This window comes from Oncorhynchus clarkii, chromosome 10 (genome assembly GCF_045791955.1).
Source record: "Oncorhynchus clarkii lewisi isolate Uvic-CL-2024 chromosome 10, UVic_Ocla_1.0, whole genome shotgun sequence".
Taxonomy (NCBI): domain Eukaryota; kingdom Metazoa; phylum Chordata; class Actinopteri; order Salmoniformes; family Salmonidae; genus Oncorhynchus; species Oncorhynchus clarkii.
This window is the reverse complement of record NC_092156.1, coordinates 15,480,938-15,503,142: the sequence shown is the minus strand read 5'-3', so window position 1 is coordinate 15,503,142 and position 22,205 is coordinate 15,480,938. Positions and strand designations below refer to the sequence as shown.

Here is a 22,205-nt window from a genome sequence, read left to right as displayed (position 1 = left end):
ACTGTCAACTGCGTTTATTTTCAGAAAACTTAACCTCTCTAGGGTATGTGGGGCGCTAGTGTCCCATCTGGCCAACATCCAGTGAGATTGCAGAGCGCCAAATTCAAATACAGAAATACTCATTTATAAAAATTCAGAAAACAAAACATATTTTACATAGGTTTAAAGATGAACTTCTTGTGAATCCAACCACGGTGTCAGATTTTAAAAATGATTTACGGCGAAAGCATACCGTACGATTATTTGAGAACACAGCCCAGTTGACAAATTATTACAAACCGTAACCAGCCAAGCAGAAGCATTTCAAAACTCAGAAATAGAGATAAAATGAATACCTTACCTTTGTGATTTTCATCTGGTGGCACTCAGAAGACATTCATTTACTCAATAAATGTTCCTTTTGTTCGATAAAGTCTCTTTATATCCAAAAATCCAATAATCCACAGGCTCAAACGCAGTCAAAACAGGCAGACAAAAAATCCTACTTGTATCCGTAAAGTTCATAGAAACATGTCAAATGATGTTTATATTCAATCCTCTGGTTGTTTTTAGTCTAAATGATCTATAATATTTCAACCGGACAATAACGTCGTCAATATAAAAGGTAAACAAGAAATGCACTCCCTCGGGATTGCGCATGAAAAAGCTCTGTGACACGTCAGGGTCCACTCATTCAGACTAGCCTTACTCCCTCATAAGAATACAAGCCTGAAACAATTTCTAAAGACTGTTGACATATAGTGGAAGGAAGGCATAGGAACTGCAAATGGAGTCCTAAGTCAATGGATACTGTAATGGCATTGAATAGAAAACAACTACAAAAACAAAATACTTCCTGAATGGATTTTTCTCAGGTTTTCACCTGCCAAATCAGTTCTGTTATACTCCGACACCATTTTAACAGTTTTGGAAACTTTTTAAAGTGTTTTCTATCCAAATCTACCAGTTATATGCATATCATATCTTCTGGGCCCGAGTAGCAGGCCGTTTAATTTGGGCATGCTTTTCATCCAAAATTCAGAATGCTGACCCCTACTCTAGACCTCTTACAGCTACCCCCCTACTTTTAAAAATTTCTGCCTGAAGACATAACCAAATCTAACTGCCTGTAGCTCAGGCCCAGAACCAGGGATATGCATATTATTGGTTTCATTTGAAAGACAACACTCTGAAGTTTGTGTAAATGTGAATTGAATGTATGAGAATATAACACAATAGATCTGGTTTAGATAATACAATGAAAAAAACATACCTTTTTTATTTTTATTGTTGTATCATCTTTAAAATGAACAAGACAAAACAAACATTCAGATAGGATGATGGGGACAATTTCAGTGAAAAATATAAGAGGGCAACAGTACTTGTGCAAAGTTTCAGAATGGTAACTTCCAAAATGAGTGTGCTACATGACATTTATCATGAAGTCACCCAGGTGTCCCACACAAGTAGCCCAAATGTGGCCAAATTGGTGAAGTTATACATTTTGAATGGAATAACTATATACAAAATACCAAATGATATTCTAACACCCCGCCCCCTCCCCCCCTCAAATGAAAAAAATATATATACATTTACAAAATAACACTTTCCATGCTTGGAAGACCCTCAGTCCTCTACACAATATTGTGCTGCTGATGCCAGGTGCCATAGCAGTCTCTTTCTGCTGTAAAGCAGAGGGTCACCAAGCATGTGGTGCAGGTGATGGGGGACTTCATTTTGCAAAGAACACATCGACGTCTCCATGCTGTGCCCTTTTGGCCCTGAGTCCTCAACAGCCTCAAATAGGCTATTTCATGTGGGGGTGGGGTGGAGCGGCAGACACACGCATCTCGGCCATACTCCCTCTAATCCACAATATGTGTATATATACACACACAAACATAGGCTATGGGTCATACACATACATACAAACATAGGATATGGGTCATACACATACATACAAACACCCCTACCCACAATGTATAGCCAACGTGTACTTTACACATTTCATTAAATTTTTATATATTGCTACTAAAAAAAATTAAAAATCGCAAATAATATTTTATATTATTAATTTCAAACATGAGAAGAACTTACCAGTCCAAAACGATGTCCTCTCCGTTCCAAAAATATTCCTCCATTTGGGAAGCAAAGCTATGCTAGCTAAATGAATCGTCCTCCAACAATCTCTCACTTTCCCGATCAATTTCTTCTAAAATTGTGTGTACATCTGTATATCTAGACTTAGATTTAGCTTTCCCTGACTTAGTCGCCATACTGATTGATATATAAACAGCTGAAGATGCGCTTTACCAAAAAAGTGCTGTGCGAAACATGCGCGGCTCCTTCCAGTATGAATCTTCAATGGCGAATGACCCTCTTTACGCCGGAGTTTACTACATGGGTTGGTCTTCCAACTCATAACCATTACATATTGCCGTTTACCTCAGCTCATTAGCTATCGACCAAGCTAGATTTCAAGACGATCAGTGGACATTGGGTTAAAATACAGTCAATCAGCGAAACAGCGGTCATATCATTGGTGCACAATGATGGCATTACTTGTCTTCAAAACGGTTTCTTTCAGTCAATATGTCCTACGAAATGACCCATCACGTTTGGTTGTGTTACAAACAACCAGTTGATTGCAATGAAACCAAACATGACTGGAAAAGTCACGTTTAGTGTGTGTGTGTGTGTAGTTACATCGAATGTGTCGTTAAATTGAATGAGACGGCATTCACGACACAAGCGGTTCACAAAATGTTTCGTGTTAGGCTATAAAAATGGATTCGTCCAAGGAAGATCGTCAAAGGTAAACGATGTATATTGCAGTTTGTGATTTTGTTATGCCTGTGCTGGTTGAAATAAATTATGGGGCTCTGTCCTCAGATAATCGCATCGAATTCTTTCGCAGTAAATCCTTTCTAAAATCTGGCAACGCAGTTGGATTAGCAAGATTCTAGGCTTTCGAAACATGTGAGACACTTGTATTTTCATGAATGTTTAATCCCATTAGTGGGATTAAATTAGACAACATACAGTGATCGCTACATAAATAGAGCGATCACCGTATGTTGTCGAATTTAATCCCACTAATGGGTTCGGTGCGCAGAGAGGTTAAAGTGTAAGTATTTGAATGAACATAACAAGATTCAACAACTGAGACCAAAACTGAACAAGTTCCACAGACATGTGACTACAGAAATTGAATAATGTGTCCCTGAACAAAGCGGGGGTCAAAATCAAAAGTAACAGTCAGTATCTGGTGTGGCCACCAGCTGCATTAAGTACTGCAGTGCATATCCTCCTCATGGACTGTACCAGATCTTGCTGTGAGATGTTACCCCACTCTTCCACCAAGGCATCTGCAAGTTCCCATACATTTATGGGGGGAATGGCCCTAGCCCTAGCCCTCACCCTCCGATCCAACAAGTCCCAGACGTGCTCAATGGGATTGAGATCCGGGCTCTTCGCTGGCCATGGGAGAACACTGACACTCCTGTCTCCACCTCCAAATCGATCCCACTCCAGAGTACAGGCTTCGGTGTAACACGTATTCCTTCGACGATAAACACGAATCCAATCATCACCCCTGGTGAGACAAAACCGCGACTCATCAGTGAAGTGCACTTTTTGCCAGTCCTGTCTGGTCCAGCAACGGTGGGTTTGTGCCCATAGGCGACGTTGTTGCCGGTGATGTCTGGTGAGGACCTGCCTTACAACAGGCCTACAAGCCCTCAGTCCAGCTTCTCTCAACCTATTGCGGACAGTCTGAGCACTGATGGAGGGATTGTGCATTCCTGGTGCAACTCGGGCAGTTGTTGCCATCCTGTACCTGTCCTGAAGGTGTGATGTTCGAATATACCAATCCTGTGCAGGTGTTACACGTGGTCTGCCACTGGGAGGATGATCAACTGTCCGTCCTGTCTCCCTCTAGCGCTGTCTTAGGTGTCTCACAGTACGGATATTGCAATGTATTGCCCTGGCCACATCTGCAGTCCTCATGCCTCCTTGCAGCATGCCTAAGGCAAGTTCAGCAGATGAGCAGGGGCTCTGGGCATCTTTCTTTTGTTGTTTTTCAGAGTCTGTTGAACGGCCTCTTTAGTGTCCTACGTTTTCATAACTGTGACGTTAATTGCCTCCCGTCTAAGCTGTTAGTGTCTTACCCTTCCACAGGTGCATGTTTATTAATTGTTTATGGTTCATTGAACAAGCATGGGAAATTGTTTAAACCCTTTACAATGAAGATTTGTGAAGTTATTTGGATTTTTACTAATTATCTTTGAAAGACCGGGTCTCGAGAAAGGGCCGTTTCTTTTTTTGCTGAGTTTAGGTATACACGTCAGCTTTAAAATCGGTTTTTCACATCGGCATTAAACTAGACATCAGGCCGATATTGGCATTTTTTTTGCTAATATCGGCCGATTCCAATGTACTTACTGATATATCGTGCATCCCTACTCACAACCATTTAAAATGTGTCTGCATCCCCATTGCGTTCGCACAACTAAACAATTGACTTGAGTTTGTTTTTTTACTTTCACACACTGTCCATATGCGTTCCATGGGAGTTGTGCTTTATGTCATCACTGAAGGTATAGTGTTGAAGCCATTTAAAATGTATTGAAATGTGTTCGAAACCTGTCTCTACAGTACATTAGGAAAGTATGTACATAGCCTTATTCTAAAATGTATTAAATCGTTTTTTTCCCTCATCAATCTACACACAATACCCCATAATGACAAAGCAAAAACAGGTTCTTAGAAATATTAGCAATTTTTTTTTAAACTGATATCACATATAGTACCAGTCAAGTTTGGACAGACCTACTCATTCAAGGGTTTTTCTTTTATTTTTATTGTTGTCTACAATGTATAATAATAGTGAAGACATTATTCCGCCGCCATCACCTCATGTTTCTGCATGATTATGCACGTCCCCATGTCGCAAGGATCTGTACACAATTCCTGGAAGCTGAGAATGTCCCAGTTCTTCCATGGCCTGCATACTCACCAGACATGTCACCCATTGAGCATGTTTCAGATGTTCTGTTTCGACGTGTACACCGGCGTGTTCCAGTTCCCGCCAATATCCAGCAACTTCGCACAGCCATTGAAGAGGAGTGGGACAACATTCCACAGGCCGCAATCAACAGCCTGATCAACTCTATGTGAAGGAGATGTGTCTCGCTGCATGAGTAAATGGTGGTCACACCAGTAACAGCCTTGTTTTCTGATCCATGGCCCTTTTTTTTCTTCTTTTTTTTCTTGAGTGAGCCCACATTTTTTTTTTATTATTATTTTTTTTTTTTTTTTTTACAGCTATCTGTGACCAACAGATGCATATCTGTATTCCCAGTCATGTGAAATCCATTGATTAGGGCCTAATGAATTTATTTCAATTGGCCTATTTTAAATTCCTTATAAAAACTGTAACTGTTTATGTTGCATTTATATTTTTGTTCACTATATTTACATGATTGTTTTGGGACAGTCATTCCATAACATAAATAAAGTATTTCATTTCCTTGTTTACCACAGCAAATGTAGTGGCAATGCAGCCTACCCTACACATTTTATGAATGGAATATATATTATTAAAAAAAAAATCAAAAAAATTACAATGTAATCCATTAATGATTTTCTTTGTCTTAATAATTATATGGCCATTTCTGATCAAGAGAGGAAAAATACATGTTCCGTAACTGTAGGCTACACATTTGACATTTTAAACTAAATCATGATTGTGTTGTAGGCTTTTTTATGTAACTATTTGGCAATAATTCATTACAACTGAAATAAAGTATTTCTTGTGTACCACAGGAATCTATTGTGGAAATGTATCCTACACATTTTATGAATAAACTCATGTTGGTGCAGCCAGCCTCTTATACATTTTTAGTTTCCAATTAATGTAATCCATTAATTACAATTTGTATTTAAAAAGTATCGTAATTTCTTATCAGGACCTGGCCGGATATCCCTGCACTGTCCATATTTGAAATGTTTAACTAAACCAGGTCAATCGTGATGGGTTATATAAACTGTGTCCGAATACCCATATTAACATACTACATACTTAAAGAGTATATACTATTAGTTATAGTTTAGTTTATACTTTAAACGAACGGTATCCTTTCAGTTGAGCGTACTATTGCTTTGCCTGTCTACCAGAAGTTGATGCTGTTGCTATGCAACCTCTTGCTAGCTTGTTAGCATAACATATTTTATGGTTTTAGGTGTGTTCATAAATTAAATCTGGAGTTCCGGAGTGCACAAATCCAGAACGTTGTCAGATTGTCCGTTTGTAAATTCGGAGCGTTTCGCTTTCGGAGCATACACTGGACGCTCTGGCCGAGGAGTAGGGTTGATCGGATTCGAGTGTTCTGACCTCACAATGGCAGTCAAGCTCCCAAGCTAACTGGCTAACGTCGGCTAGCTTGCTAGCTACTTCCAGACACAAATGAGAGAACACCTCACTGACCATTTGACTTGCCCTAGCAGAGCTGGTTAGGCAGTTTTCATGTTATCCAGAGCGTTGGTGACTGTAACTGTGCTGCTGGCAACAATTTAATTACGCTTGTTTTTGTCGATGTTTACTGACACCTGCCATATTCAAATATTCAACGGGTGTTGAGCGTTCGTAAATCCATCAGTTATTCTGCGCTCTGGCACACTCAGACAAGAGTGCTCTGAAATTGGAGTAGATAGCCAGAATGAACCATGTCCATTGAGAACTCACAACGACTAATACCCCCTAAGAATAACGTGAAAACGTGAATAATCAAATCAATAAACATTGGGTTGGTAGTTAGCTTTATTTTCCGCCATTTTCTTCAAATCTGAAAACGTTGTGAAGCCAAGCCCATTATCTGAAGAATTGCATTATGGGCCCTAAAAGCATGGAAATAGTGTCCACTGCTTGTATACTTTGTATTTTGGTGAATTTAGTACGACATCCTAGAACTTTAGGCATACTAACTATATTTATGTCACAAATAGTACTGTTAGTGTAGTTAGTAGGAGTATTCAAAAACCGTTATCTATATTTTTTTATAAATTAAAATGTAGTCTAAAGCTTTTTCAAATAGCACACATAGGCCTACTACTCCCCTGTTCTTAAAATAAGTATTTTACATGCATCAGCCTAAATGTCCAATTCTCCTGATAGGTTAACTCATTGGGGTGGGAATAAAGATTCTAGACAATAGCTTCAGCTGTCTGGTATCAACAGAAGATCAGCTTAATCACTAGTTTATACTTGTGGGTTTTTCGTTTTAGTGAAGCTTATTTTAGCATGCTGGTGCATGTAATCTCCCTTTAGCACTGGTTTTCTTAAAAGTATACTAACACGGTGCTCCATGACAAGTTCTGTGTCTTTGTTGCAATTCTCCTATTATGACTGTCACTGACATCTAACCCTGACACTAACGCAGTCCGGTTCTGTGTGGCTCAGTTGGTAGAGCATGGGCGCTGGGTTCAATTTCCTAATGTTAGTGGCTTTGTATAAAAGTGTCTGCTAAATGGCACAATAGATTCTACAGTACCACACACTAACGCACTCTAATCTACAGTGCCACCCGGACTATTTACATTAACACCCCCCCCCCCCCCCCTTTATTTTTACACTGCTGCTACTCACTGTTTATTTTAGTCACTTTTTACCCCAGCCTACATGTACAAACTAACCTGTACCCCCGCACATTGACTCGGTACCGGTACCCCCTGTATATAGCCTCGTTATTGTTATGCAATTTTGTGCTACTTTAAATTGTTTACATTTTATTTAGTAAATATTTTCTTAACTCTATTTCTTGAACTGCATTGTTGGTTAAGGACTTGTAAGTAAGCATTTCACAGTAAGGTTGTATTTGGTGTGTGTGACATATAATTTGATTTAAAACACTAATCTACAGTACCACACACTAAGTTATAATAGTGATCTTACATTGTACATGGGTGGTATGGTGTGTAGATGATGTGAAGATAATGTGTAAATAATATGCAATCATGAGTCTTTAATTTTTTGTGTGTGCGTGTATACACCTTTGTGTGTGCCTGTTTATACAGATGTAGGATCTTAATTTGATAACCCTGTTGCAGGAGAACTTTCTGAAGTTCCATTTTGAAATTTCAGGCTTTATTTTCCCATACGATAATCATTTGCATTTCCTGTTGCTGCTGGATTTTTGTCCTGCTGTATCAAACTGGCTCAAATGAAAAGCTCCTACATCTCTGTGTGTGAACATTAACCGATATAAAGAACCCTGTCTGTGTCTCTCCCCTCGTAGAATGGAGCTGCAGAGGCAGGAGCAGCAGGAGAGAGAGAGACAGGCCGCAGCCATCCCTCCTACAGCCCCACCCGCCCCGCATGCCCCTCCCTCAGCCCCCGGTGGACCCCCGCCTCCCCCAGCCCCGCCACCACCCCCAGGCCCCCCACCTGCTGGCCCTCCACCCCCACCTGGCCCCCCACCACCCCCTGGGTCCGGGGCGCCACCTGCCCCACCTCTGCCAGGAGGAGGGGGGGATGGAGGGGGTCTTGGTGATCCCGGTGGACTAGCTGCTGCCCTAGCAGGAGCCAAACTACGCAAATCCACGAAGGTGAGACCAGTGTCAGACGTTTTCTAGGTAGTCTTCATTGCAGTCATGCTGTGCATATGACCAGATCTGACGAGGCCTGGAGAAATATTTAACGTCTCAAGAGTCACGTCAATATCATATAGAAAATCTTCTTTGAATTGTGCAGGCATCGAACCTTCAAAAAAGACCTGGAACGCATCTCTTTTACTCGATATTCCATTGTTGATGCATGTTGAAAATTCAGTTCACCTTGTTGATTCAGTGAGTCGAACAACTTTCAAATGCATCTTTTCTTCCACCCTTTTCTTGAGGTAATCCCTGGTCTTTAAGTGCATGGATATACTGTAGATGAAGACGTGGTTTCCGCCTTTCTCAAATCTTAGTCCCAGATTAGTGATTTCTTCAAGGAAGGTAGGAAAGAAGGGTGCATTTTAAAATATTGAAACTGAGCCTCTCTCTCTCTGTAGGAAGATAGTGGTGCGGCGGCACTTCCTACATCGGGAGGAGGAGGAGGAGGAGGTGGTGGAGGAGGAAATCTGATGGGGGAGATGAGTGCCATCCTGGCCCGACGGTGAGCCACTGTCTCAGTCTTTGTTAAATGTGGGCCTGGACGTGTGTGTGATGTGTTAACGTTGTGTGTGACGTTTACGATCATATGACTGTGCATGTGTGTGATTGCTGAGGCTTAGACCTCTTCTTCATTGTGTGTCTTTGTATGCAGGAAGAAAATGTCAGATAATCCAGGCGCAAAGAAGGATGAGCCCGGCAATGTAAGTCTCCTGTCAATGATCTTTGTAGAGACAACAATCCTCCTCTCATAAATCCTTAAAGAGATTCTCCGGTAATTGCGTACTACGTCACGTATGCGTACCACGTTATTACTCTCTGTCTCTGCTGTGTCAACTGAGCCTTTGGGCCTGCCCTGTAACTTCACTGGATTACGCTGGGCAGACCTCTTGCTAGCTGTCACTCAAATGCAAGTGGTTGAAGCTCATAGGCTGGAACTCGAATTGCTATGGGGCTGGCCCACGTGGGGGGCAATGTAATGAAAATGGCCCGAGACAACTTCAACAAAAGTCTCTTTCACACTAGGGATTTCGTGGCTAACTGAGGTAAGCAGTAATTCTGCCCATAGATTATGTATGTATGAACTAGACATTGGAAGAGAAGGAGGCCCGCACAGCGTCAAAAAAAATGTTTTAAATCCAAAACTGAGGCTTGAATGCAAACTAGACCTTGACACATCCAGCCCAAAGCGGGAGGTTTAAAAAACGTAGGCTAATGCAATTAGCATGAGGTTGTAAGTAACAAGACAATTTCCCAGGACATAGACATATCTGATATGGGCAGAAAGATTAAATTCTTGTTAATCTAACTGCACTGATCAATTTACAGTAGCTATTACAGTGAAATAATAACATGCTATTGTTTGAGAAGAGTGCACAATTTTGAACATAAAGTTATTAATAAACAAATTAGGCACATTTGTGCAGTCTTGATACAACATTTTGAACAGAAATGCAATGGTTCATTGAATCAGTCTAAAACATTGCACATACGATGCTGCCACAGAGTGGCTCAAATCTAAATTGCATCTGGGCTGGAATAATACATTATGGCCTTTCTCTTGCATTTCAAAGATGATGGTACAAAAAAAATACAAAACATTTGGTTTTTTTTCTTCGTATTATCTTTTACCAGATAAATTGGGTTATATTCTCCTACATTCCTTTAATATTTCCACACATTTAAAAGTGTTTCCTTTCAAATGGTACCAATACTATGCATATCTTTTTTCAGTGCCTGAGATACAGGCAGTTATATTTGGGTATGTCATTTTAGGTTAAAAATCTTTTTAAAAAGGGGCGGATCCTTAAGAGGTTTTAAGCAGTGGTGGAAAAAGTACCCAATTGTCATACCCTAGTAAACGTAAAGATACTTTTTCTTTAGTTATTTTTTATTAAGGTAAGTCACCCAGTAAAATTCTACTTCAGTAAAAGTCTAAAAGTAGTTGGTTTAAAATATACTCAAGTATCAATAGTAAAAGTATAAATAATTTCAAATTCCTTATATTAAGCAAACCAGATGGCACCATTTTCTTAATTAAAAAATATTTACGGAAAGCCAAAGGCACACGCCAACATTCAGACATAATTTACAAACGAAGCATGTGTGTTTAGTGATTCGACCAGATCAGAGGCAGTAGGGATGACCAGGGATGTTCTCTTGATAAGTCTGTGAATTGGACCTTTTTCCTGTCCTGCTAAGCATTCAAAAATAACGGGTGTCAAGAAAATATACTTTTTACTCCATGCATTTTCTTTAAGGAATTTAGAGAAGTAAAAGTAGTTAAATATATATAAATAGTAAAGTACAGATACCCCCCAAAAATACTTTATACCTCTGCTTTTAAGAATGTGTGTGTAAGCTGCAAGTCAAGTCACACTATGGTTAAAAACATATGTGCATAGTAAAGGGATGACACAATGTAATTTTCTTTCTCTGTGATTTTAGGAAGACTCCTCAAAGTCCTCAGGCCAAGGTGGTGAGTAGATCCACTGAAGTCTTCAGTCCATTCTTTTTGTGTTTGACTCAGCATGTACCTGGGAGCTGTTCCAGAAAGCAGGATCAATGAGTTGGCCCGCTAACTGTTTCAAAAATGGCTGAATACATACATACATACATACATACATACATACATACATACATACAGTTGGAGTCGGAAGTTTACATACACTTAGGTTGGAGTCATTAAAACTCGTTTTTCAACCACTCCACAAATTTCTTGTTAACAAAGTATAGTTTTGGCAAGTTAGTTAGGACATCTACTTTGTGTATGACAAGTCATTTTTCCAACAATTGTTTACAGACAGATTACTTCACTGTATCACAATTCTAGTGGGTCAGAAGTTTACATACACTAAGTTGACTGTGCTTTTAAACAGCTTGGAAAATTCCAGAAAATTATGTCATGGCTTTAGAAGCTTCTGATAGGCTAATTGACATCATTTGAGTCAATTGGAGGTGTACCTGTGGATGTATTTCGAGGCCTACCTTCAAACTCAATGCCTCTTTGCTTGACATCATGGGGAAATCAAAAGAAATCAGCCAAGACCTCAGAAAAACAATTGTAGACCTCCACAAGTCTGGTTCATCCTTGGGAGCAATTTCCAAACGCCTGAAGGTACCACTTTCATCTGTACAAACAATAGTATGCAAGTATAAACACCATGGAACCACGCAGTCGTCATACCGCTCAGGAAGGAGACGCGTTCTGTCTCCTAGAGATGAACGTACTTTGGTGCGAAAAGTGCAAATCAATCCCAGAACAACATTAAAGGACCTTGTGAAGACGCTGGAGGAAACGGGTACAAAAGTGTCTATCTATATTCACAGTAAAACGAGTCCTATATCGACATAACCTGAAAGGCCGCTCAGCAAGGAAGAAGCCACTGCTTCAAAACCACCATAGGAAAGCCAGACTATGGTTTGAAACTGCACATGGGGACAAAGATCATACTTTTTGGAGAAATGTCCTCTGGTCTGATGAAACAAAAATAGAACTGTTTGGCCATAATGACCATCGTTATGTTTGGAGGAAAAAGGGGGAGGCTTGCAAGCTGAAGAACACCATCCCAACTGTGAATCACGGGGGTGGCAGCATCATGTTGTGGGGGTGCTTTGCTGCAGAAGAGACTGGTGCACTTCACAAAGTAGATGGCTTCATGAGGAAGAACATTTTGTGGATATATTGAAGCAACATCTCAAGACGTCAGTCAGGAAGTTAAAGCTTGGTCGCAAATGGGTCTTCCAAATGGACAATGACCCCAAGCATACTTTCAAAGTTGTGGAAAAATGGCTTAAGGACAAAGTCAAGGTATTGGAGTGGCCATCACAAAGCCCTGACCTCAATCACATAGAACATTTGTGGGCAGAACTGAAAAAGCGTTTGCAAGCAAGGAGGCCTAAAAACCTGACTCCATTACACCAGCTCTGTCAGGAGGAAGGGGCCAAAATTCACTCAACTTATTGTGTGAAGCTTGTGGAAGGCTACCCGAAACGTTTGACCTCAAGCTAAACAATTTAAAGGCAATGCTACCAAATACTAATTGAGTGTTTGTAAACTTCTGACCCACTGAGAATGTGATGAACTAAATAAAAGCTGAAATAAATCATTCTCTCTGATATTATTCTGACATTTCACTTTCTTAAAATGAAGTGGTGATCCTAACTGAGCTAAAACAGGACATGTTTTACTTGGATTAAAATGGCGCCGGAAGAAATGGCAGCAGTTTTACGGACACCCAAACAATTGTGCTATTATGTGGGGGTTTCTCGCGTTATTTGAAACTTATTTTGTACATAATGTTTCTGCAACCGTATCTTATGGCAAAAAAAGAGCTTCTGGATGTCAGGACAGCGATCACTCACCTCGGATTAGACAAAGATTTGTTCTTCAACAAACAAGAGGCACAAGACATTCTCCAAACATCCGGCAGGGCCGACATCCCCGTTATTTGCAAGAGGAAGCGACGCAGGTGTAGAGGACAAAGAGCTGGATGCCTGGTCAGGACCCGGAAAAGGTGAGTGGGAAAGCTGCCGTTACCGTCAATACTACTCGCCAACGTGCAATCATTGGACAATAAACTAGAAGAGGTACAATCACAAATATCCTACCAACGGGACATCAAAAACTGTAATATCCTATGTTTCACGGAATCGTGGCTGAATGACAACATGGATATTCAGCTAGCGAGATAGAACATCACTCTCCGGTAAGACGAAGGGGGGCGGTCGGTGCATATTTGTAAACAACAGCTGGTGCACGAAATCTAAGGAAGTCTCTAGATTTTGCTTGCCTGAGGAAGAGTATATTGTGATAAATTGCAGGCCACACTACTTGCCTAGAGTTTTCAGCTATACTTTTTGTGGCTGTTTATTTACCACCACAGACAGATGCTGGCACTAAGACCGCACTCAGTCAGCTGTATAAGGAAATAAGCAAACAGGAAACCACTCACCCAGAGGAGGCTCTCCTAGTGGCCGGAGACTTTAATGCAGTGAAACTTAAATCAGTTCAAACGAGTTCACCTGTACTCCACACACAGAGATGCGTACAAAGCTCTCCCTTGCCCTCCATTTGGTAAATACGACCACAACTCTATCCTCCTGATTCCTGCTGACAAGCGAAAATTAAAGCCGGAAGCACCAGTGACTCTGTCTATAAAAAAAGTGGTCAGGTGAAGCAGATGCTAAACTACAGGACTGTTTTACTATTACAGACTGGAACGTTCTTACAGTCACTGTGGGGACTCTTCCGATGGCATTGAGGAGTACACCACATCAGTCACTGGCTTTATCAATAAGTGCATCGAGGACGTCGTCCCCACAGTGACTGTAAGTACATACCTCAACCAGAAGCCATGGATTACAGGCAACACTCGCACTGAGCTAAAGGGTAGAGCTGCCGCTTTCAAGTTGCGGGACTCTAACCCGGAAGTTTACAAGAAATCCTGCGATGCTCTGCGACGAACCCATCAAACAGGCAGAGCGTCAATACAGGGCTAAGACTGAATCATACTACGCCGGCTTCAACGCTCATCTTATGTGGCAGGGCTTGCAAACTATTACAGACTACAAAGGGAAGCACAGCCGCGAGCTGCCCAGTGACACGAGCCTACCAGACAAGCTAAATCACTTCTATGCCTGCTCCGAGTCAAGCAACACTGAGGCATGCATGAGAGCATCAGCTGTTCTGGGCGACTGTATGATCACGCTCACCTTAGCCGATGTAAGTAACCTTTAAACAGGTCAACATACACAAGGCTGCGGGGCCAGACGGATTACCAGGACATGTGCTCCGGGCATGTGCTGACCAACTGGCAAGTGTCTTCACTGACATTTTCAACATGAGTTGAACATGATTGAGTCTGTAATACCAACATGTTTCAAGCAGACCACCATAGTCCCTGTGCCCAAGAACACAAAGGCAACCTGCCTAAATGACTACAGACCCGTAGTACTCACGTCCGTAGCCATGAAGTGCTTTGAAAGGTTGGTAATGGCTCACATCAACACCATTATCCCAGAAACCCTAGACCCACTCCAGTTTGCATACTGCCCAAACAGATCCACAGATGATGCAATCTCTATTGAACTCCACACTGCCCTTTCCCACCTGGAGAAAAGGAACCCTTATGCGAGAATGCTATTCATTGACTACAGCTCAGCGTTCAACGCCATAGTACCCTCAAAGCTCATCACTAAGCTAAGGATCCTGGGACTAAACACCATCTGCAACTGGATCCTGGACTTCCTGACGAGCCGCCCCTAGGTGGTGAGGGTAGGTAGCAACACATCTGCCGCGCTGATCCTCAACACTGGAGCTCCCCAGGGGTGCGTGCTCAGTCCCCTCCTGTACTCCCTGTTCACCCACGACTGCATGGCCAGGCATGACTCCAACACCATCATTAAGTTTGCAGATGACACAACAGTGGGTAGGCCTGATCACCGAAAACGACGAGACAGCCTATAGGGAGGAAGTCAGAGACCTGGCCGGGTGGTGCCAGAATAACAACCTATCTCTCAACGTAACCAAGACTAAGGAAATTATTGTGGACTACAGGAAAAAGAGGGCCGAGCACGCCCCCATTCTCATTGATGGGGCTGTAGTGAAGCAGGTTGAGATTTTCAAGTTCCTTGGTGTCCACATCAACAACAAACTAGAATGGTCCAAACACACCAAGACAGTCGTGAAGAGGGCACGACAAAGCCTATTCCCCCTCAGGAAACTAAAGATTTGGCATGGATCCTCAGATCCTCAAAAGGTTCAACAGCTGCAACATCGAGAGCATCTTGCCTGACTGGTTGCATCACTGCCTGGTACGGCAATTTCTCGGCCTCTGACTGCAAGGCACTACAGAGGGTAGTGCGTACGGCCCAGTACATCACTGGGACTAAGCTGCCTGCCATCCAGGACCTCGACACCAGGCAGTGTCAGAGGAAGGTCCTAAAAATGGTCAAAGACCCCAGCCACCCAAGTTATAGACTGTTCTCTCTACTACCGCATGGCAAGCGGTACTGGAGTGCCAAGTCTAGGACAAAAAGGCTTCTCAACAGTTTTTACCCCCAAGCCATAAGACTCCTGAACAGGTAATCAAATGGCTACCCGGACTATTTGCATTGTGTGTCACAAATGACGCGTTTCTGAAATAGCATTGTTTTTAAGATATATAGACTTGAAATTAGCATGGTATAATTGACTCTACAACCAACAACCCATATCCAAGTTTAGCTTTCTAAAATCAAAAGAGATATAGTATTTTACTGCTTATCAAAGTTAGCTGGTTAACTTAATAATGGTCCTGTTTTCTGGAACACTCCACTGATCTTAAAATTATGTACAATGCATTCGGAAAGTATTCAGACCCCTTCACTTTTTCCACATTTTGTTTCGTTGCAGCCTTATTCTAAAATGTAATAATTTTATTTTTATTCCTCATCAAACAACACACAATACCCCATAATGACACAAATAAAACAGTTTTTTTATACATTTTTTTGCAAATCTATTAAAAAAAATAAAAAAATACCTTATTTACATAAGTATTCAGACCCTTTGCTATGAGACTCGAAATTGAGCTCAGCTGCTCCTGTTTTCATTGATCATCCTTGATGTTTCTACAACTTGATTGGATTCCACCTGTGGTAAATTAAATTGATTGCACATGATTTGGAAAGGCACACACCTGTCTGAATGCCAAGTATCACGTCTGGAGGACACCTTGCACCGTCCCTACGGTGAAGCATGGTGGTGGCAGCATCATGCTGTGGGGGATGTTTTTCAGCGGCAGGGACTGGGAGATTAGTCGGGATCGAGGGAAAGATGAATGGAGCAAAGTACAGAGAGATCCTTGATGAAAACCTGCTCCAGAGTGCTCAGGGCCTCAGATTGGGGTGAAGGTTCACCTTCCAACAGGACAACGACCCTAAGCACACAGCCAAGACCACGCAGGAGTGGCTTCGGGACAAGTCTCTGAATGTCTTTGAGTGGCCCAGCCAGAGCCCGGACTTGAACGCGATCGAACATCTCTGGAGAGTCCCGAAAATGGCTGTGCAGCGACGCTCCCCATACAACATGACCACTTGAGAAGAATGGGACCAACTCCCCAAATACAGGTGTGCCAAGCTTGTAGCGTCATACACCAGAAGACGCAAGGCTGTAATCGCTACCAAAGGTGCTTCTACAAAGTACTGAGTAAAGGGTCTGAATTCTTCTGTAAATGTGATATTTCAGTTGTTGTTTTTTAATGCATTTGCAAAAAATCTAATCTGTTTTTGCGTGGTCATTATTATTGTGTAGATTTGAGGGGGAAAAACTGTTTAATTAATTTTAGAATAAGGCTGTAATGTAACAAAATGTGGAAAAGGTGAAGGGGTCTGAATACTTTGTGAATGCACTGGAAGTCTTATGTTTGTACACATTTAACTTGAGACAGCTAGTGTAGTGTCCTGGGTCATATTCATTAGGTACCAAATTAAAGAAAACACACCAAAACGGGGAGGGACTACCTAAACCTAGTTTTCCATTTTATTTTGCTACAGTGTGCACTAATGAATACAACCCAGATCTCTTTGCCTCATATTAATGATCTATCCTTTGTCTGATTTGAGCTGTGAAGCACTGGTTAGCCTTTTTACTGAATAAAGTATAATATAAACATAAACATAATATAGATTTTGATGTTTCATCATTTTCATGATCTACTTTTGCCATGACAGACACCCTCAGGAGACCGTGGGAGAAATCCGCCACCATGCCAAGGTAGGCAATTCACCCGTCTGTTGAATGTCCACACAATAAACACCAACACGCTGTCTCGCATACCTGTGGTGCAGGAAATTACAGTCCCCCCAGTTTAATTCACTACAATAACTGTTTTTATGTTTACTATGGAGAGACAACTGTGTGGGCACAAATTCCATCTGTGACCCCCGTGGAGCCAGCCCTGCCCCTCTCTATCCCATCTTTCTGGCACTGTAAAGAGAGAGTGTGTTTGAGAGAAAATCTTGCATGTCTCAAACAGGACTAACTCAACCACCAAGACCCAGGTGCAGGAGAGCAGCCCAAGCCCCACCACCTCTGCCCTTCCTCCCGTTCCCCCTTCTCCAACCTCTACCCCAGTGTCCAGGTACCCCCTATTCCCCCCCCCCCCCATCCTTTTCCCTTATGCCGGGACTCCACGTCTGTCTGCTGCTATGCTACAGTCCCACTAGTAGTGCTGAGCAATGAGTGCTTTTTGAAGTCTATTTGGATTCAATTATGGAAAAATTATCAGTTTTCTATTTTTTTATTTTATTTAATGCACTATGCATTATTTTGGTTGCAAATCTGGGTATTAATTTGATTAGGTGGTCAGAAGTCTTATTGTTTGGGGGTTAGAAGCTGTTTAGAAGCCTCTTGGACCTACACTTGGCTCTCCAGTACCGCTTGCCATGTGGTAGCCGAGAGAACAGTCTATGACTAGGGTGGCTGGAGTCTTTGACAGTTTTTAGGGCCTTCCTCTGACACCGCCTGGTATAGAGGTCCTGGATGGCAGGAAGCTTGGCCCCAGTGATGTACTGGGCTGTTCACACTACCCTCTGTAGTGCCTTGTGGTCGGAGGCCGAGCACTTGCCATACCATTCAGTGATGCAATCAGTCAGGATGCTCTCGATGGTGCAGCTATAGAACCTTTTGAGGATCTGAGGACCCATGCCAAATCTTTTCAGTCTCCTGAGGGGGAATAGGTTTTGTTGTGCCCTCTTCACGACTGTCTTGGTGTACTTGGACCATGTTAGTTTGTTGGTGATGTAGACACCAAAGGAACTTGAAGCTCTCAACCTGCTCCACCGCAGCCCCTTCGATGAGAATGGGGGTGTGCTCTGTCCTATTTTTCCTGTAGTCCACAATCATCTCCTTTGTCTTGATCACGTTGAGGGAGAGGTTGTTGTCCTGGCACCCCGCGGCCAGGTCTCTGACCTCCCTATAGGCTGTCTCGTTGTTGTCGATGATCAGGCCTACCACTGTTGTGTCATCTGCAAATTGAATGATGGTTTTGGAGTCGTGCCTGGCCGTGCTGTCATGAGTGAACAGGGAGTACAGGAGGGGACTGAGCACACACCCCTGAGGGGCCCCAGTGTTGAGGATCAGCGTGGTGGATGTGTTGTTACCTACCCTTACCACCGTCAGGAAGTCCAGGATCCAGTTGCAGAGGGAGGTGTTTAGTCCCAGGGCCCTTAGCTTATTGAGGAGCTTTGAGGGGACTATGGTGTTGAATGCTGAGCTGTAGTCAATGAATAGCATTCTCACATAGGTGTTCCTTTTGTCTAGGTGTTAAAGGGTAGTGTGGTGTACAATAGAGATTGCGTCATCTGTGGATCTGTTAGGGCGGTATGCAAATTGGAGTGGGTCTAGGGTTTGTGGGATAATGGTGTTGATGTGAGCCATGACCAGCCTTTCGAAGCACTTCATGGCTACAGACGTGTGTGCTATGGGTCGGTTTTCATTTAGGCAGGTTACCTTAGTGTTCTTGGGCACAGGCACTATGGTGGTCTGGCTAAGACATGTTGGTATTACAGACTCGGACAGGGAGAGGTTGTAAATGTCAGTGAAGACACTTGCCAGTTTGTCAGCGCATAATCGCAGTACGCGTCCTGGTAATCTGTCTGGCCCTGCAGCCTTGTGAATGTACATGTCCTGGTAATTCATCTGGCCATGTGGCCTTGTGAATGAACGAACTCACTCCTCTGCCAGTCCGTGGTGAGTAATCGCAGTCCTGATGTCCAGAAGTTATTTTCAGTCATAAGAGATGGTAGCAGCAACATTATGTACAAAATAAGTAAAAAAAATAAGTTACAATCGGTTGGGGGCACGTAAAACGTCAGCCTTCTCCGGCGCCATCTTATCAATCACTTAGATCATATATTTCCCGGTTCGTGAAGCAACTGCTTTCTATCCCTTTCAGTCTCGCGTTCTCTCTTCTCTCAGTCTCTGTGGATTACTCTGTACAGACCAGACAAGTTTAAGCATGCATGCAATGAATTATGGTCATTGCAGTTAATTGACACGTTTTCAAAGCTAAACTATGTAGAATATTGGCCTGTTGGAAACTACAACTCCCTACTATCTCGCAAGTGTTCAGGCTTGATATAATTTATCTCTAGAGAATCTCTGCATTGACCTCACAGAAAAAAAAGGAACAAAATGGAATTCGAACCAACGTGCGTCAACTAAACTCAGCAAAAAAATAAACATCCTCTCACTGTCAACTGCGTTTATTTTCAGCAAACTTAACATGTGTAAATATTTGTATGAACATTCAACAACTGAGACATAAACTGAACAAGTTCCACAGGCATGTGACTAACAGAAATGGAATAATGTGTCCCTGAACAAAGGGGGGACAAAAATTTTAAAAAGTCAGTATCTGGTGTGGCCACCGGCTGCAATAAGTACTGCAGTGCATCTCCTCCTCATGGACTGCACCAGATTTACCAGTTCTTGCTGTGAGATGTTACCCTACTCTTCCACCAAGGCACCTGTAAGTTCCCGGACATTTCTGGGGGGGAATGGCCCTAGCCCTCACCCTCCGATCCAAAAGGTCCCAGACGTGCTCAATGGGATTGAGATCCGGGCTCTTCGCTGGCCATGGCAGAACACTGACGTTCCAGTCTTGCAGGAAATCACACACAGAACGAGGAGTATGGTTGGTGGCATTGTCAAGCTGGAGGGTCATGTCAGGATGAGCCTGCAGAAAGGGTACCACATGAGAGAGGATCCCGCTCCTGAGTACAGGCCTCGGTGTAACGCTCATTCCTTCGACGATAAACGCAAATCCGACCATCACCCCTGGTGAGACAAAACCGCGACTCATCAGCGAAGAGCACTTTTTGCCAGTCCTGTCTGGTCCAGCGACGGTGGGTTTGTGCCCATAAGTGACGTTGTTGCCGGTGATGTCTGGTGAGGACCTGCCTTACAACAGGCCTACAAGCCCTCAGTCCAGCCTCTCTCACCCTATTGCGGACAGTCTGAGCTGAAGGGTTTGTGCATTCCTTGTGTAACTCTGGCAGTTATTGTTGCCATCCTGTACCTGACCCGCAGGTGTGATGTTTGGATGTAACAATCCTGTGCAGGTGTTGTTGCACGTGGTCTGCCACTGCGAGGACGATCAGATGTTCGTCCTGTCTCCTTGTAGCGCTGTCTTAGGCATCTCACATTATGGACATTGCAATTTATTGCCCTGGCCACATCTGCATGCCTCCTTGCAACATGCCTAAGGCACATTCATGCAGATGAGCAGGGACCCTAGGTCAGCAGAAAGGCCTCTTTAGTGTCCTAAGTTTTCATAATTGTGACCTTAATTGCCTACTGTCTGTAAGCTGTTCGTGTCTTAACGACCGTTACGCATGTTCATTAATTGTTTATGGTTCATTGAATAAGCATGGGAAACAATGTTTAAACCCTTTACAATGAAGATTTGTGTAGTTGTTTGGATTTTTACGAATTATCTTTGAAAGACAGGGTCCTGAAAAGGGGACGTTTCTTTTTTTGCTGAGTTTAGTTGTTTAATAACACAAAATGTTGGTTTATCGCTCAGCACTACTCACTAGGTGTAGGTTGAAGTTCCCCCTAGCAGTGATCTTGGGTCATTTTCCCCACTCATGGTTAATTTTACGATTGGGGGTGGGAAGCTGATCCTAGATCTGTACTTAGAAGTTTCATCCTGGAGTGAACTGACACTGACACCTGATTCTAATCAAATGCTTGATGATTGATTGGTTGAATCAAGTGTTAATTAGTGTTAGGGGAAAATACAGTGGGGCAAAAAAGTATTTAGTCAGCCACCAATTGTGCAAGTTCTCCCACTTAAAAAGATGAGAGGCCTGCAATTTTCATCATAGGTACACTTCAACTATCACAGACAAAATGATAATTTTTTTCTCCAGAAAATCACATTGTAAGATTTTTTTATGAATTTATTTGCAAATTATGGAGGAAAATAAGTATTTGGTCAATAACAAAAGTTTATCTCAATACTTTGTTATATACCCTTTGTTGGCAATGACAGAGGTCAAACGTTTTCTGGTATTTTGGCCCATTCCTCCATGCAGATCTCCTCTAGAGCAGTGATGTGTTGGGGCTGTTGCTGGGCAACACGGACTTTCAAGATTTTCTATGGGGTTGAGATCTGGAGACTGGCTAGGCCACTCCAGGACCTTGAAATGCTTCTTACGAAGCCACTCCTTCGTTGCCCGGGCGGTGTGTTTGGGATCATTGTCATGCTGAAAGACCCAGCCACGTTTCATCTTCAATGCCCTTGCTGATGGTAGGCTTTGTTACTTTGGTCCCAGCTCTCTGCAGGTCATTCACTAGGTCCCCCCGTGTGGTTCTGGGATTTTTGCTCACCGTTCTTGTGATCATTTTGACCCCACGGGGTGAGATCTTGCATGGAGCCCCAGATCGAGGGAGATTATCAGTGGTCTTGTATGTCTTCCATTTCCTAATAATTGCTCCCACAGTTGATTTCTTCAAACCAAGCTGCCCACCTATTGCAGATTCAGTCTTCCCAGCCTAGTGCAGGTCTACAATTTTGTTTCTGGTG

General features: G+C 42.6%; 1 protein-coding gene across 2 annotated transcripts in view; it reads left to right on the top strand.

The window, feature by feature from the left end:
* The window catches only part of LOC139418054 (vasodilator-stimulated phosphoprotein-like), a 50,271-nt gene that overhangs the window by 20,049 nt on the left and 8,017 nt on the right, over positions 1 to 22,205 (top strand). Inside the window, exons 5-10 of one of the 2 annotated variants that reach the window (XM_071167206.1) lie at positions 8,274 to 8,583; positions 9,030 to 9,133; positions 9,284 to 9,332; positions 11,077 to 11,107; positions 17,344 to 17,386; positions 17,649 to 17,753. In XM_071167206.1, coding sequence (XP_071023307.1) covers positions 8,274 to 8,583; positions 9,030 to 9,133; positions 9,284 to 9,332; positions 11,077 to 11,107; positions 17,344 to 17,386; positions 17,649 to 17,753 — 642 coding nt within the window. The remainder of the gene's footprint in view (positions 1 to 8,273; positions 8,584 to 9,029; positions 9,134 to 9,283; positions 9,333 to 11,076; positions 11,108 to 17,343; positions 17,387 to 17,648; positions 17,754 to 22,205) is intronic. The other variant, XM_071167207.1, reaches the window with a different exon arrangement.